The 17,567-nt window shown below is 53.0% G+C and overlaps 4 protein-coding genes across 4 annotated transcripts; 2 read left to right on the top strand and 2 right to left on the bottom strand.

Moving 5' to 3' along the window:
* Positions 1–2,908: 2,908 nt before the first annotated feature.
* J4E83_002081 (uncharacterized protein) lies at positions 2,909–3,730 on the bottom strand (the record flags this gene model as incomplete). The annotated part of the gene is made up of 2 exons (XM_049329033.1): positions 2,909–3,462; positions 3,529–3,730. 2 exons carry the CDS (start codon positions 3,728–3,730, stop codon positions 2,909–2,911), a joined length of 756 nt encoding a protein of 251 aa, XP_049192005.1.
* An 877-nt stretch (positions 3,731–4,607) lies between these two features.
* J4E83_002080 (uncharacterized protein) lies at positions 4,608–5,814 on the bottom strand (the record flags this gene model as incomplete). The annotated part of the gene is made up of 3 exons (XM_049329032.1): positions 4,608–5,053; positions 5,110–5,516; positions 5,570–5,814. 3 exons carry the CDS (start codon positions 5,812–5,814, stop codon positions 4,608–4,610), a joined length of 1,098 nt encoding a protein of 365 aa, XP_049192004.1.
* A 2,202-nt stretch (positions 5,815–8,016) lies between these two features.
* J4E83_002079 (uncharacterized protein) lies at positions 8,017–8,667 on the top strand (the record flags this gene model as incomplete). Its single annotated transcript, XM_049329031.1, has 1 exon — positions 8,017–8,667. The coding sequence occupies one exon, from the start codon at positions 8,017–8,019 to the stop codon at positions 8,665–8,667; it is 651 nt and encodes a 216-aa protein (XP_049192003.1).
* A 6,575-nt stretch (positions 8,668–15,242) lies between these two features.
* On the top strand, positions 15,243–16,827 carry J4E83_002078 (uncharacterized protein; the record flags this gene model as incomplete). Its single annotated transcript, XM_049329030.1, has 3 exons — positions 15,243–15,270; positions 15,321–15,617; positions 15,671–16,827. 3 exons carry the CDS (start codon positions 15,243–15,245, stop codon positions 16,825–16,827), a joined length of 1,482 nt encoding a protein of 493 aa, XP_049192002.1.
* Between the last annotated feature and the right edge of the window lie 740 nt (positions 16,828–17,567).

Here is a 17,567-nt window from a genome sequence, read left to right as displayed (position 1 = left end):
CTAAGTACAACGCCACCAACATTTTGCGGGTGAAATACCTCCTCGACATGTACCGCGTCGAATTCATCCTTTTCGGAACACTTTTGACCCAAGAAAGTAGTGCGGACACGGCGACCAGGGTTGAGCATGGGTCAAATATTGCGTTGCGGCTCAAATGGCACCCACGTGCAGGACTTTCAGGGTCTGTGGGGACGATAACGGCGCTGCATCTGTCTCGGCGATCTCGTCTCCAGGATATATGTGAGCTGCAAGCGATGTGTATTGCGCGAAAATGAAGTTCCGGTGGCTGAAAAGGAAAGTCGATACAGAAGATGTGGAGACGATAAAGTGACGCTGACTCAAGTCGTATCGGAGAGAGATGAGGAAGGATTCCTCTTTCTGGATGCCCGGGAGACGATTGCGAAGTTTTTCCGAAACTCACGATGCAATGCGAGAATCCCCAATATCACGCTTTTGTGAAGTGATTTGAGCTGATGATCTCGGCAAGGCTTGACTGTCTCGAGTTTAGTATTTGCCAAGCGCAGATAGACGCGTCATCCACTTCTGATGCTGGTCTTTCGGATTGCTTTGTCGGCGCTTTGCCAGACACTGGGACAACATGTTGAGATATGCAGAAAGAGGAAGATCTTCGAGGCAACTCGGCTTGGGTCGGCCTATGTACCATCGCCTTCCCTTCACTCTGGCCAAAGACCCAGCTGAGGGTTCTCAGGAGCAGGATGAATTCTTGCACAGAAACCACAACACCTGTTGATTATCGCTGCACCTTGGGGTGGAAACATATTTTCGTTCTGTCATGAAATCGTTCATTGGAGGACTGTAAGAAAGAAAGCGACTGGTTCTTAGTTCTCCGTCCTCTTGCGTACGGCATACACCTGGCCTCAACGTCACACGTAATCGACAGTCTGTCCATTTCTGTTGGATATATTCAGAGCCCACGATACGCTCATTATCATACACATCGTCATCTGCGGCGAACTGTTCCTCCTCATTACTCGCAAGCAGGGTTCAGAAAGCTCAACGCTGCTGTTGCACATGTTAGCACTTTCGCATCCAAAGGTGTGGGCAGGAATAAGGGAAACGTACCAAGGTTCTCGCCCATACTACATGTCGCCGCTGAACACGACGTTACGGCATCGAAGAAAGGTCCGCACAGACAGCTGTCGTCTGCGTTGGGATCGCAGCCTGCTACCACTGCGGCTTCGTTCCAACAGTTCATCTGCGCACGCAATCAGCACACATTCTCTCCATGACATATAATGGTGAGTGTGCGACATACCGGGCAAGGTCCTGCTCCAGCGACACCAGCGCCCGGTCCCATAGGTCCTCCCATGGATCCCTTGGGCCCTGGAGGACCTTGTCTCCGCGACACAGGCGAAGACGATGTGATGGGTGACGCAACAGCAACGGAAGCTACCACAGCACCGACAATTGCAATACTGACGCGCATGTTTAGAGTAAGGGAGGCTTAGCAGTAACGATCGTGGGGCCTTTTACAAGCACAAAGAAGGTGAATGATTGGTTTTTTGTTGATTGGATTCGAATTGATTGAGCAATGCGATAGTCATGCAACTTCAAGCCTGCTAACTACACAAGTTCCTTATATGAATTCGACAGCGTTGACCGTGTATTAATTAGGTGGGTGGCCCAAGGCGATGGTGTTAATGCGGGCTTGTTTCGCATTTCTGCCGCACCATCGGTTACAAGTTGGTGTTGAAACGACACCCAGATTCCGACATCCCGCTTGCTAGAGTTCACGAAAACAGGGACGAGACGGAACTCAGAATCGTTTGCTTAGTGTGGCGCGGATAGCGGAAATGCGTGGTTCTTCGTCCATCTCGAACGAGCATGTTGCGATAGCTATACACTGAGGTTTGGAACGGCGACTCGTATCGTCGCGCAAATCATTCTCACGTTGCGAAGTCAAGGTCTTTACCAATGGAGGACAGCAGGTTATTTCTTATCACACTCAACACGATAGAAACGCATTAAGTCAACCTTCCAGAATACGCCGCAAAGTTCCAGATCTTGTTTTCGCATCTTCAGTACGCTCAGCACCTTGTTTTGTTGCATATCCATCCCAAGGCATCGATTCTTTGTTTCAGTTATATGCGTTCATGCCTTGTTGGTTCTCAGATCAAACGCCTGGCTCCGCCTTGTTGCCTCGGAACATTGCACTCTTCAAGGCATCCCCATCAAGCAGGCGCTTACGTCTCAGCCCTACCTGATAACCGCTCTGCGACAGTGCGTATTGGTGACAAAAGCTAGCGGCAATGAAAGTCGAAAAGAGGTCAGGTGCGTGCAAATTTTGGGGCTACTTGTTTAATCCTCACGCTCTACGCAAATGAACATTCCCTAAAGAGTGTCTTAGAAGCGCCCCAGATATTCGGAACGGTCGTCAGTTTCCAGTTCTGCTTAATCTTTGCATAGACATGCGAGCGACAAAATATCCCGTGTCTTGGGTATACTCAACACCATACTAATGCTATCTTACCCCCATACCGCATCGAGGCAGATTTCCGTGAGCCCGTTTCAGCTTCACATAACTCCGTCACACAGCCACTCAGTCTAGCTGCTTCGTCTGTAGGAGAGCCTGTGCATACATCGCCAGGAGAACGACGAGCAATCTTTCTCACGGTACTTGTGGCAAGTTGAGTATACTTGCAGTTCAAGGACCATGGAGATTGGGATTAGATGTTTGAGGCACCGTCTCAGCACCTTGGTGCGCCCGTCTGTGGCATTCAGAAGAGATCATTGATAGAGAGGAAGATGGGGCAAGAACTTTCTTTGAGATAACATGCTACGCTATATATGCACTGTACAAGCACATCCGATTGACGTGTCCAGAAGCCAGTTGCTCAAGCATTGGAACTTATTCGTTTCCACTGCGGTAAAGGCTCACCACGCGTAACTATTCGCGGCCTCCTTTCTCGACAAGGCCCTCAATCCAAACACTCACTTGCTCTCTCTTCTCATCAAGAACGAGGGGAAAGTGATCGCAGGCGACCTTGGTAACATCCACCTTCATCCCGTCCCTCTCTGTACCGACCCAACTTCCCTCGATAACATCGATGGCAGTTTGCTGTACCCTTGGTACAACGATAAGGTCCTCTTCTGCGAATAACCAAGACACAGGAACATCTTTGTAGCCAGCGTGGGTAAGTACGTCACCGAAACAAGCACCGTGATGCTTGCCAAACTTGGCAACGTACGAGATGCCGTCTTCCAGCGTGAGGTTGTTGAAGCAAAGTGACGCTGTAGCGGCAGGATCGGACTGCGTTACCCATCCGTTTGCATCAACCTCGATTGGGGCACTCTCTTCGCGTGCAAGGGCCTGACCGCAGGATTCGCCGACACGTGGTACGGCGGCCGTGAGATACGCAAGGCGTACCACACCACCAGTCCTGCCCTGATGCTCTCGCTCTTTCTTCGTTACGTCTTTGATACCCTCGGTTGCTGGGCAACCTATATGATATCAGCATTAGTCATTCCTTCATCTATCAGAAAAGGTATGAAAAATATAGGACTTACCACCATAGCTATGCGCAAGTAGGATGACTTCCTTTCCACCGTCTGCGAGCTTTCTCACAAACTCGTTGACATAAGCTGCGTCGTCATACATGCTTGGTTGAGTAACGGAGTTGGCTTTGTAGCCAGCAGGATAGCAGGGTGGTTCGAGAACGTGGATATCGTAGCCTTTGGCACGAAGTGGCATTACGAGAGGGTCGTACATGCTTGTAGGGCAGAAACTGCCCGGAACAATGACGACGCTTGGTTTTGAGGACATGTTCTCAAACTGTACTGATAGAACAATGTGGGAGAGAGATGGATGTCGGAATGAGATATCAGTGAGTGATTGTAAGCTATCGTGCTGCGTGCGTGTGGATGCTGAGAGTCGAAGTTGATCGAGGGCTGGTTGACATATTTCCTCTTCAGCGGCGCATCTCTTTATATACTTCCTATACCATCCTTCCACTAACAATCTGGTTATTGTTCGGCATCTGAGTTGCCGCTGATCCTGCACCCTACCGCGATTTAAGAGGATGGCTGCCGAAAGCCACGCACTAGCCAGAATTCAGTGCTAATATTGCAACTGCTTTACAATCTCATGAATTGTCATCATCGTACATGTGGAGAAAGCTGTATATCACGGCTTGACAAGTTCAGAAAAGAGTTGCGGAGTGGTCGTGCATTCTGACGTTCTGACATGCACGATGTCAGAAACTAGTGCCGGGTGGGAAGGGCCTAAAAACCCAGCCAACCGTCGCCACAGCGACGATCAGGATTATTAAGCAAGGAACATCAAGTATTCCCTGTGGTTTTCCGTGTCTGCTGAGTTGCTCCGGGGCGACTGGAAGTAGACGGGGACATTATTGTCAAGCAATATACCAAATCGCACCAAAGCTGTTTTGCATCAAAGATCATCACATAGACTTGGTCAAAGCAGTGACAAAAAGTTCGTTCAGATGCCGAAGCAAGCACGGAAGCAGATGTGTTGGCATAGCGATTAGATTAGAACATTAAGCTAACAAGGAACAAGCTGAAGACATTCTATCCTCCATCAGATCATCACATACTTGCTTTATCCCCTAACAAGAAGCCGCAGGAGCTTACGCCTCGTTCTTTCCAGAGTCAGGTGTGCTATCGGTGTAAGAAGCAGCGCAGATGACGGAGTATTCATCGTCGCCGTAGTAGTAGCCAGTGTTGACGGCATAGCTTTCATCCCAGTACTGAGTGTAAAGTGCGCAGTAAGTACCAAGAGGAACACCGTTCTTGGTCAAGATGTAAGAGGTGAAGAAGTTGCAAGGCTTGTATTCGCCGTTGGCGTCAGCAAGGTGCTCCTTGTCGAACTGGGTCTGCGACTCGCAAGCTGCAGCGCACAGGCTGGGGTCGTAGGGGTTGGTGTTGAAGAGACGCATTCCGTTGTAGGTGTCGTAGTCCTTGCCTTGCTTCTTGATCAAGGGAGCGTTGATGGCAGCGGGAAGGTTGGCGGGAGCGTTGAAGCCCTCGACGGTAGGGGCGGGCTTGCAGACTCCTTTGCCGGCCTTGGAGTAACCTGAGTATATGTTAGTAAGGAGTACTCAGGGCGATGAGCAGGGTTAGAAAGCTTACCGTTGCTGCCAGTGATAACAACATGGAAGTCACCACGGTACTGGCCCTGGTTGGTGGCCGATGCCTCAGCCACGGGGTATCCGTAGATTGAGCACTTGATGTTTGTGACGGGCGCTGGGTCACTGCATCCCTCACCGGGGTCGACGCTGGGGTCGCGCTCGAAGAAGAGGTTGAAACCAAGGCAGTACTTCTCGCTGTTGCAGAAGGCGGCACACTCATCAGGGCTGTAAGTGTCGAGAGTCTTGTAGGTCAAGTAGCCAATCTGTTCGGTGGACCCGATAAGATTGGTAAAGGCCTTGGTGTAACCTTCGGGAGTGCCTGCGGTTTGGGCAGCTTTCCGGAGAGAGTTCTCTTTGTTCAGGTATTCATCAACGGAGCCCTGTCCAGGAACATACTCGGCTCCGGCACTGTGTCGATTGTCAGTCACTCTGCAGTAAAGGTGTTCAGCACAACAACGTACCCAGCAGGCTGGGCCTGGCAGGCATCACGCTTCTTGAGCTCTGCACCACTTGTAGCAACTACTGCAGCAGCAGACGCGGCAGCGGCAGCTTGGTTGTAAGACACTGGAAGCTCAGCAGTCTCCTCGGCCTTGGGTCCAAGAACGGTGGGAGTGGGGACGGCCAAAGCAGCCTCGATGTTGATCATCTGGGGTAGGGCAGCAGCTAGGCCACTGAGGGCGGAAGTAGCGAGAAGAACGTTACGCATGTTGAAGGTTGGTTGGAGGAGATGGTGATGGAGAAGGATAGTGCTGATGAGATGCCAGTGAAGCTTGCTGAGTGCTGCTGTGGATGAGGATCTTCAATTGACGAGCAGAGACGTCTTACTTATACATTGCCAGGACATCATCATGGAATACATGGGGCATGCTTTAGCCGAGACCTGTATTGTTAGTTGCAAGCCGCTGTTGTTGCTAACGCCGCTCGATAGCGCTTGGCGGAACGTTTCCAGCTGGGCGCGTTGTGGTGAGGCTCGAGAACTTGACCACATCGGGCCCAGAATCGCGAGCGTGTCGACTCTCATGGAACAGAATGGACGTTTTGGTACCACGATGCAAGTTCCAGCCGTACGCCGCTGTCTGGTGGCTTGTAGCCTCATCGTGTCCGAAAAGCACCGTATCACAGTAAGCATGGGTGGAGCAAGGGATGTTATTGAGAAGTGATACGATCGCAAGCCACAAGTGTGGTGAAGCGCCGCATAGATCGCGTCCACCGAAGAGCCCAGGAAGAGTGCCGGGTGTCCATAAACAACCCGAAATAGTGACGGGAGAGCGCCTGAGGCTAAAGCTTGACGCACGAGCGGGCCCCTTGTCAGTTGCGTCGCCGTGCTGATCTCCTTTAGCGAAGTCTGGATGAGACGGGAGATAGATCAAGCCAATTTCCACAAACGTGTTGGCATTCAGGCACCGTTCCCGCACCACCAACAGCAAGATTGGCTAGCGCGACCGGAGCGGCCAAGCGGGCCCCACTCTCGATAACGCTAGCACGCTGGCTTCTGCAGTTTCGAGAAATCCTCAACAACACCCTTACATGACGACAGCTCTGTCTTCATCTGAGTCGATCATCGAAATCGTTCCAGAGAGTCGGTTGGCGATATTGACGCCTGCCAACGGCGAGGGAAGTATAATGTCTACCAAACCTTCACCACCTACGCTAAGATGCGCTATATTCGGCACACTGATAATGCCCCAGTATGCGGATGCCAATTGCGGCGTTTCTGGCAAGGCGTCGAACCCAAAAACGGCCGGTGAGCCCACGCCTGCCACGCCACGAGGCTGGCGTGGAGCTGTCAATATTGGTCTGCGGTGCTCACCCCCGTTAGTGCACAGATTTCGCAGCCCTTCTCCATGGCAAACGCTATCTTCCTAGTCATTTGACCTGCCAGTTCGGGGTCATCGACAGGACTTGTTACCGATACCGCGTTTTCAAATTGCTGCCGGCTCCGCTTGCACCAACTAACTGGCTCGCGGATTTTCAGAACCATGGAAACATCAGAGCTTAGCTGCCAACCTTGCAGTCGGAGACATTAGCCACCCCACATGATTTCTAACAATGCCATTACCCTGAAGACGTTTCTTCGGTATCCTGAGTTAAACCCGACACAAGTCCTCGCCCAGCGCCGCGTGTTGTACAGACTTGGCACACATTACTCCGCGGATCTAGACGCCGCGCCCACGACGCAAAATGTCCGACTAGACCCTAAAGCCTGTCGCGATGGCTTTTTCTAGAGGCGAGCTGAGATGCGGAGCTACTCCACAACAGCAAAACAGCGAGGATGAAGTCGACGGTGAAGCCGATGCTGGCTGTCATGCATGCACGACCAAACAGCGTCACTTGCATGATGCTAGTCTTTTGTGGAGGCTCAGAAGCGAGCAAATGTCCACGTGTAACTGCCGAGATCACTGATGCGAGGCTGGTCTCAAACAATGGCCTTACAATGACACATGCCAGTAAAGAAAGAGCACTGTTCGCGGTTGACTAAGAGACGTTCGATCGGAAAGTGCGGCACGTTGTGCTCCGCACAGTGTACCATGGTACTCGTCCTCTAGAGATTGTCTGGTATGGAACGCGAAGCTCCATGTACAATGACCGGCGTTAGGGTCTTACTTCACCCCCGCCTTTGTTCCTCTGGTACCTTTAGGCTGGTACCAGACGATCGCGTTCACGCCAAGTGGAAACCTCATGAATCAGCCAGCCTTATTGGACCCCAGCTTCCTACTCAGACATGCCCAGCCACAGACACCAAAAAAGACGTCAAGCGTATGCACCGGTGAGAGTGGGCCCAGACGAGCCACAGCGGTGTTGCATATGTTTAGACCCTTACTACACGTCCACCAGAGGCGAATATGCCGAGGTGCCACTCCAGCTCCCTTGTGGGCATGTTTTCGGTGACGCTTGCATTGCGGAGTGGATGCAAACCAAGCGAACATGCCCCCTCTGCCGATTTGAGTTCTTTGATATTGAGTTTGACCACAACGACGACGAATACGATCTATGGATAAGCGAGACTGAGTCAGCAAACCAGCATCTCGGGACCTCTTCGGGTCACATTTCCACATTTTCGTTTGTTCCAGATTTTCCAGGGGAACGAATCGCAATCGATGGGCTAGGCGTTCCTGCGACTCGCAGCAGCACAGCCGCACACCGCTCCTTCCACACCCGTTTGGGTGGCTCTCTCTCAGCTCCCCCACAATACGCCAGGCAGCCTTATCGCCATGCCCAGACAGGTCGCCGCTATGGCCACGGCAAGAACTCTAGATCCTATTTCGAGAGGGAAGATGTCTGGATCACAGCGCTAACTGACGAGAGGGATGAGCTGGCTGCGACCGGAGTAGGCGATGGCTGGATCATGGCGCCCGATGAGGATGAAGACGAGGCCTATGAACTGGAGCTATATCGGCACCTGTACCTTTGCGATGCGTCAATGCAGCAAGCATGGCTTGAAGACTCACTCCCGGATTATTTGTTCGACGAAATGGTCGCTGAACACATGCAGTGGATGCATGAGATGGGTAGTGAGACCCAATACGATGTATACGACGAGTTCGACTATCTCGTTTGATACATGAATGCGAAGTTGAGGTGCTCAAGACATCAACGTGGCTTATGTCGATGAAACGCTTCCTACTCGGGGCAGCTTCAGCTCATGCTATATACCAGCATTCGATGGGAAAGTGCGGATTCATTCATTCATCCAAGTTGTTAGTTCGCTTTTCACGCCATATGGTGTGCATACGTCTTTTGAGAAAATAGATCTTCTTTGCTATTTGATTTCACTGCTAATAATGCCATTTACAATCTCCTCAAAACGAGGCAAAGCTCGATAACCCTTCCTCCATGGCAAAGCAGATTCTGCGTGCGCAATTTCAAACTCTAGTACCATGGCCATCCTACAGTGCTGCGATAGCTCACCAACAACTCATATACGACGAGTCACTTACGACTTCCGCAATACCAGCGACGCAATCGATGCCAAAAAGTTCCCATTGCTCAATAGCGACAGCGATGATAACTGCAATTCACCAGCAAAGCTTCGAATCAAATGCCTTTGCACCCCATTCAAACTCCACATCGTCACCTTCCCAAGAAGCCAAACTGCTCCAGGAAGCTGAACTATTACTCCTGCTACCCAAGCCCGACCGACTAGTTCTGTTCCCGTAGTTGCTTCTGCAGGCTTGGTCCAACATGAGAACGCTTTCGAGGGGAGCCGCATCCCGTCCTTCTCGAACAGCTTGCTCCTCGTGCTCTGCACACAAAGGATCTGCAGGAAACCGTGCTGTAGCAGCCAACATTGAGCTAATTGGAAGACGGGTGCTGCAATGGACATTCGAGCAGCGCAAGGTCCCCGGTGTCTTTGGAAAAGCACTGCGTATGTCGGTGTCGGGATCTTGTGTGGAAATAGCGAGGCTGCGTCGCTTGCGGTGACTGGTATTATCGGAGTTTTGCGATGCTGGTGTTGGGGCGGTCATCAGCATGTCGTATGCTGCTAACGATAGCTTGTCGATCCATATCGACGGCGGCTCCTGGGAGGTAGAAGCGGGTGGAAAGATGAATTGTGAGAAGTCTCGCGGGTAGTGTGAGTCCGAAGGGAAGATTGGACGAAGGAAACTTGTACATTCCTCGCATGAACACGCGATATTCAGTTCTGCTGCTGCTGCTGATGATGACGATACAGATGATGGAGAAGACATGTCTGCTACTTCGGACTGATCATCTTCCGACTCAGTACAATGTATTTTTTTTCGTTTTTGTATATGGCAACGTCCTTATCGTAGAGTTCCTAAGAGACAAACGTGTTTCAAAGACACCATCTCCCTCTCTCTCCTACTGTCTTGCCTCCTTTGTTCGTCGCTTGAAGTCTCGACGCAGACAAAGCCCCTGCTCGTGGTATGGGCGAGCAAACAGACTGTACTCCGTGTTTTCGGGCTACTTGTCGCTTTGTTCGCTCGCCTGGTCATCTATGGCTGTCCTGCAGCTTCCCTCGATACGAGTACTGTACGTCCTTCGAAAACAAAAAGACGATGCATGGTTGCCGTGCAGCAAGCGCAGTATGGTGTAGTGCAAATAAAACATTTCGGTAGCGCCCACGTGTTGCGAAAAAAAGCAAGTAGTACCAAACAATACATGCCCGGCAAGCCTTGCTGTCCCTGCGCAAGGCCAACGCGTTCCTGTGTTTTTGTTTCTTTCTCCGGCAGAGCTACCGGGATCGATTTTGGCGCGGGCTGCAGCTGTGCCGTATCTTTGGTCGCGTTTGCGGCAAGCGCTGCGCACATTGCAGACCCTTTTTGGGGCTGGCTTGCGTGGGGGGTTTCTGCACTCACCGATGTGCTCGACGAGGAGGCGCTGCGCACTCGCGACAGTGTGGGAATTGGAGGTTTTCTTTTTGTCTAGATTTTCGAGTTCTCCATGACCATGGCAAGTACTCGTGGCAACAGTAGACTAACAATGAGCGTAGAGGGTGTGACTGTTGCTGATGAGATTTTGTGCGGGCCCCTAGAACCGCGTCGCTGGTCTCCTGCTCTCTTCCTCTCCACCTCAATCCCGCAATCATCCTTCAGGCGTGTAATTTGGCGAGGCTCCCCGTTGGACATTACCATAGTTCCACCAGTCATTGTAGAACTCATGGCATGCATCGAATAAATCGAGCCAGTGTAGAGCGCAGAGGTAATCGCCGTTGTGGCCTGCAGCTATGTTTGAATCCCTTGGAAAGCTACGCGTGCAGCCTGTGTGCCCACAGAGAACGGAGTTCTCGCGCGGTACGGGCTCTGCGACTGTTGAGGGAGTGGCCGCGACGTGGTCTGGAGACGCGGTGGTGGGAGTCGACATGGTGGAAGATGCGGAATCGGGTGAGTTTTGCGTGTTGCAAGCGTGCATGATTAGTTTAAGTCTGCCTGGGCGTAGTGACTTGCCGAAAACTGCGAGTAATGGTATTGCTTTTCTGTGATAGCGCTGGGAGGGGTGTCGGTACTGTACGAAAGGTTTCGGTACGTTGTGATGGAGTTGGCAGACGACGCAATGTTTGGGAAATGGTGTTAGAGATGAAAGAATATTTGAGAAATGGGACAGCTTTCATGACGGGCAACTTTTGTTTGGTATTGTTGGGGTGACGAACCACTAGTACGTGGTTGGCTGCCTGCGACCCTATTATGATCTTACTCCCACCAGCATCTCGTCTCCGCATCTTTCCTACTGTCACCTCCGAAACGCACATTCGGTAATTTGGATTAGCTATTGTAACTCAATGACAATAGATTGATTGTATTCACTGTGTATTATGCCATTATCGTGAGTCACAATAGCTGAGACCGTGCCGACGAGTAAGGTTAACGGTCGCGTTCGAATATTTGTGGTTGTGTTATGGGGCCGCGCACCCAGCTATCCACACGTGTTCAGCTGTTTACTTCCCAGTCTGAATCACCGCTCGTACATTGAACGTGCGAAATCTCTCTCGTGACTTGGCAAGCTGGACACATATTCATCCAGAAGAGGTCGCAGGTCTTCGTCGAAAGGTTCCCCTTGATCCGCGGCCATCTGCTGCCGGAGTGCATGTGCCTCACATAGGCCGTCCAGCGAGTCCGTGATCATGTCTTTGTCTACTCGTACTATGTCAGTTAATGCTCGTGCTGAGTCCGACATCGTTCGTGCGCGCGGCTGATGTTGGTGTGCGGTTGGACTGACTGATCTGTGGGCCGTCACCCTCCTGTGTAGGTAATTCCCTGTCTGTATCGATTGGAGGAAGGGAATCCCAACGGCTGAATATATTGATAGTCCCACAGTCACCGGCGCCGACGCACCATTGACCATCACGACTCCAGGAGAAGTGACGGAACGCGAAGGCTTTGTACTTTGGAGTCTCGACGATCTTGTGTGCTTTGATCGAGCGAAAGGGGTCGGATATGCCTCGATCGTGAGAATGCTCATTCAGCCGCTTCTGTTTGGTCTTGGTATTACCCGAGCCTGTACTGATAGCAGATGAGGCAGTAGATGCCGAGCTTCCTTCGCGCACGTGTCTAGGTAGACTGAGCGGTAAGCCTTTCGAAGTCAGGGAGTCATCTTCTCCGGTACCCGATTTCTCTAGGCGTTGTAAGTCCCAAAAGAAGGTCTTGCTTCTCTCGTTGCCCGCAACCAAAACCGGATGGCGACCAAGCTCGTGAAAGATGGAGAAGCGAATGTAGAACTGGTTCGTGTGCGGCAAGTCGAATTGCAGAAGTCTCTGGAAGCGCCCGCCCCATGCCGACCGTGTATTTGAGGTCGAGTTCGCTGGAATTGTCACAGGGGTTCTACTGTGGACCGCGCTTGATGTGGGGACTGGCGGAGGAGGCGTAGACCGATTGGAATTGAATCGATCGATACCCCAAAGTATGATCTTGTTCTCGCGACAGGCATGACTGAGGATCAAGTCACCATACCATTGGACACTGCATGAAGTAAGCAATTGTAGGTCGGTTTCAGAAGGGGATCATTACCAGTCGATGAAGTCAGTGTGTATCTCGGTAGTGGAAAAGTGCGGATAGTGCACTATGGCCGGCTTGTCGGTGCCAGCGTGTTCCTTGAGGTCTTCGGGTACTGCCCACTAGACTTGTCAGAGCTTTGTCAAGCAGTAGGCCGGGGTGGTGCATCCTACCAAATTGATCCTGGTATCCATACCCGCTGTTAGGATGTACTGGCCTTTCGGGTGGTATGCCTGGCAATATCAGTATATTAATTGGGTATATTTGCAGGTCACACACAATGGTAAGCACCTGGTCCTTATGGCCTTGCCCGTAACAAATGGCTCCGAGGGGCTGCTTTTCGTGATCGGGGTGGAGGCTCCATATTCGGAGACTATGGTCAATGCTCACGGAGGCGAGAATGGTCGGGTCTATCGGCGATATGGCGAGATCGTTCACTGACTGTAGGATGTTAGGAAGGCAGCTCGCCGCATACGACAGATGATAACCATACATCGCCATGGCCTATCAGCGTCTGGGTGCAAGGTCAGTGGATGCAATACAATCAGTGATATGGCCCGTACTGCTGTGAGCTCCCCGGTCCGGACATTCAAGACCTTGATGCGAGAGTCTCCCGTGACGCAGACGAGCGGGTCGCCATTTTCAGCCTGAGACCATACGATGCTGTTGTAGTTGACCTGGTGATGGTTAGACAGGTCGCGCACAGAGGGTCCGTGTCTACTTTATCGTCGGACGTGCCGTGTTCAGTAGTGGCCTCGTCATCTTCAAACCACCGCAGGATCTCGACGGACCCGTTGCTGTCAAGTTTACACCGACATATGACGGTCTTGGCCAATCAGTAGACGGCAGACTGCACACAGCGTGATACATACAAATGGACCTCCGCACACGGCGAAAACAGGGACCTGGCCGGGAGCGGTATAGGGATAGAAGTCTACATCGTAGAACTGAGCTGCAACGTGATGAGTATTGCATGGAGTGACGGCTGACGCGCATGCTTCCTGACTCACTAGAGCTCAGCCTAGACTTGGTTGGGGCCTGTCGAGGAGTTAGTGGTGGCTACGCGCAGGACGAGAGGCATGGGTTACGCCTAGTCTCAAAGTGGCCCTCAGCGAAGGCAGTTCAAAGTTGCAGTCCATCTTGGCGTGCATACCATGGGAAAGCTCGGAAAGCACAGCCGTAATGGCTGATATGCAGGGCGCGGGTCTCGTGAGGTAGCCCAAGTGCAAGGTAAGTGCAAGGTTGTGTGTGCCAATCGGGGGTTAGAAAGAAGCGAGGGCGAGGGACAGGGCTTTTAGTGTCATGGAAATTAAGCTATCACTTGCAGCAAACAGGTGAATGAGAGACATGCGGCGAGCAGCAGGCGGACGGAGGTGGTGCCGCCAATCAGGCGGGGGCCCGCAGGCAGAGACGGTGAAGCAGTGGAAAGAGGCCTTGAGGGTCTTGCATGTGGCTTGTGGCGTAGTTTGGGGAGGATCGTCGATGATGTTGTTCGGTTGAGGGCTTGGGATGACAAGTAACAGGTCCGTACCACGCGCCGCTAGACCCAGTGCCGGGCGACCAAGGCAGGGACGACCAAGGCAGGGACGACCAAGGCAGGAGACGCGCAGGCCGGGCGATGCTGTGGGCAGCGGCAATCGCCTGGGTAGGCACGGTAGGTTTGCCAGAGCGCTGGCGGAGGGGCATCCGCTCGCAGTTCGCAGGCTGGCCGTGGTTGTGCTGGTGGCGCTAGGCTAAAGTTTGCATGCAGGCACCTGGGCGGCCATGGAATGGATATGGATATGCATCATCGACGTCGGGTGCGCCAAGGCCAGTCGCATGGATTGACAGTTGGGCTCTCCAGGGCTCTCAGCACACCCGGCGTGTGCAACGCGCGGACAGTTGGAGGCACGACTCGAGGCAGTCCTGACCCGAGTGGCCTGATGCGCACTCCTTCGACCAGAGGTGCAGGGCGACTGCCGGTGCCCCGCGCCGCTGCCGACGAGCTGCTAACCGCCGTTGCGCACACGTCTCGCGTCGATCCTTGGGCGCGGCAAGGGTGAGCAGTTCGTCAGCTCACTTTCTGCACCTCTCTTGCATGCCACGCCGCCTGTCGCATCCTCCACTACATCCACCTGTCGCAACCGTCCTCTTACTTACTCCCAGCCCTCTCTTTGGCCCGCCTGCCGACACAGACGCTGCTGAGCCCGTTGGCGCTCCTCCGGTCCCGCCATTCTGGCCGTCGTCACGCTTCCGCTCCTTCTCCGCTGATTTATTTATGCACCCGACCCAACTGCTCGCTGCTAGCCCCTTCCGGCAGCCCAAGTCCGCGAGCTTTCTCATATATTTCCTCGCTGCTGCCCGCGCCTGCCCTGTCGCGGGTGAGGGGCGCCTGCTGCTTCGTGATCGCCCGTTACATCATAGCTCCTGACTCGTATACGTTTCGACCTGCCATCTGCATCCCATCCCATCCCATCCCCACCCCGTGCTCTGGTCGCACCGCCTGAACGGCCTCTAGACACCTTACCCGCACCTGTGCGCCTCTGTGCCACCTGGACCCTGCCTATTTGACCCGCCGACAGTCCCTCGCCTCTACTGCCCGACTTGCTCTTATTTCCACCGCCCGTCCCAGACCGAGTTATTAGATTCGACAGACCAGGGCGCGTGCGGTAGAGCAGGAACGACCACTACCCCCGTTCTTGCTACCATGGATACCACCTTCATCACCATTCACGGTTTGTCACGTCGACCCTGCCTTTTGCCTGCCAATTCTCACCCAAGACAGACCTCTCCGATGACGCCCACATATTGTACTCTTCCGACTCCATTGTCGACATCCTCGGTCATACACCTGACGAGGTAGTCAATCGGTCCGTGTGGCAATTTTTCCATCCAGAGGAACTCCCGCTGGCAAGAGCTCACCACAGCCGCGGCGTGAGACTGGACAAGGCTGCTGTCTTGTCCTATTGCCGCCTGAAGAACCGCCAGGGCGAATGGGTCGGTTGTGAATGCTGCTTCTCCGTCGTCTACGATGTCCTCGTTTGCTGCACCAGCATCTACAGACATGGCATGCAGAGCCAAAGTAAGTCTTTCAACCCGTTTGGGCCCTGCGTCATGCTGATTCCAGCCAATCAGAACGCGCAGTCGAGGCTCCTATAGTGCGCAAGCTATTCGCCTCGTCACCAAAGGACCCGCGCTACCACATGTTGTCTCACCTGTCCAGCAAGTTTGACCTCGGCCCCGATGATCAGACCCATGAGCCGCGAGCTGCCTTGTTCCTCAACAGGTTCACGCGTACCCTGACCGTCATGTACGCAACCAGTGGGATCGAGCAAATCATTGGCATCTCCGGAGAGGCTATGAAGGGACGCAGCTTCTATTACTGCATTGCTCCCAATTGTCTTGAAGATGCAGTCCGCTGTCTCGAGTCGGCCAAAGGCAACGATTCCATTGCATACATGCGCTTTTTCTTCCGGGACCCGCGCCAGGACGATGCGCCTGAAGCTTCCTCGTCTGAGAGCGAAGATGACATCATGACGGATGTTACGGGCTCCGACGATGAATCTGAAGGCGGAGTGGACCTTGACGGCCATTCCACGTCCAACGGCACAAGACATCCGTCAGACTCAAACCGCACCACGGATAACAGTGAGGAGCGGTCTGCGTCGCGCACCAACTCTGGCGGGAACAATGACCCCAACAATACCCATCAAGCCATGTTCGGTGGATCCGCTGCCCGCTCGTCGTTATCGTCCGTGAGTTCGCCTCGCTCCGAAATCCGCGACGATCCCATCGAACTCGAGGCTGTCATATCCTGCACCTCAGATGGCTTGGTTGTGTGTCTACGTCGTGCCCGCCCAATGTTGCCAGGCACCATGCCCGTGGCCCAGCCAGCACAGCAATACAATGGTATCTACGCCGCGCCATGGGCAACACAACCCGTGTTCCATCCTGCTCCACAGCAAATGCCCCAATACCCTCTTGGCGCTCGGCACCCGGCTATGGTGCAGGCAGGGCCGTCTATGGAATTCCAGAACAACTTCATGCAGAGCATTCGCGATGTCGCCGTCTTTGCTTGGGCACTTACTGGCATCAACGGCAGTCTCGTGGACTATGCTCGTGGTAAACCACTAGGAGAGAGTCAGCCACCTGAGGGTTTTCCGGTCTGGAATCCTTTGCCAGACCCTGGGTTTGGCAAACAAGCATCTGCGGCACCGTCGGGCTATGTTTCGGGGTCCAATAGCTCCTCCAGCAACGATCCATTTGGTTTTGGCGACCCGGGTCTCCGCTGAGAGCTCAGCTTTGCACTTTTGCATCTGGCCAACATAACACAGAGTAGGTCGCGTGCGACGCGGTGTCGTTAGCGACACTGACGAGCGCAACCTTCTCGATGACCCCAGGCTGCCACAGCATACGACTTTGATGATGGACGCTGTAGACAGCTTATGATTTAATGCGAGCGAACAGCGCGGAATATACCAAGCCATATTGGGCTATGTTATCACCATATGGTACGATTTTTTGGACCTCTCCTCTCCTTATATCTCAGCTGTGAATAGCAGTTAAAAAACTCAATACCTTCAGGTGCTTTTCCGTTCTGGGTCTTTTTCTCCTACATGTCGTGCGAGTAAGGAACGCGTTCCGTCATCCTTTACTGATGCGGGAATGAACGCCTCGAGTTGTGCCATTGACTATGAGTGATGTTGTTCTGCTTACATGCACGTAGTCCTTGGTCTTGCGACGCGGCGGGGCAGTCGCATCCTTAGCCATTGCCAAACTTCAAATTACGCGTCCGAGTGGGCACATGCAAAAGCAGATGCCTGGTCCGTTTCACAAGCAGATTGTACGGTGGCCACATTCCCAGATGCATAGCTAGTGGAGATACAAGACAGATGAGCTTTGTTGACCTTTGTCGCCCTTGCGATCATCACATGAGGTCACCGAACCCTTGCAAAAGACACAACTCTTTGTCGTAGCATCCCTTGAGGCCGACTTCGAGCCGCCTTTCAGCGAATAGCAATCTCATGTCTAC

This window comes from Alternaria metachromatica, assembly GCF_023757995.1.
Source record: "Alternaria metachromatica strain BMP 0045 chromosome Unknown scaffold_3, whole genome shotgun sequence".
Lineage (NCBI taxonomy): Eukaryota > Fungi > Ascomycota > Dothideomycetes > Pleosporales > Pleosporaceae > Alternaria > Alternaria metachromatica.
This window is presented reverse-complemented; position numbering and strand designations above follow the sequence as displayed.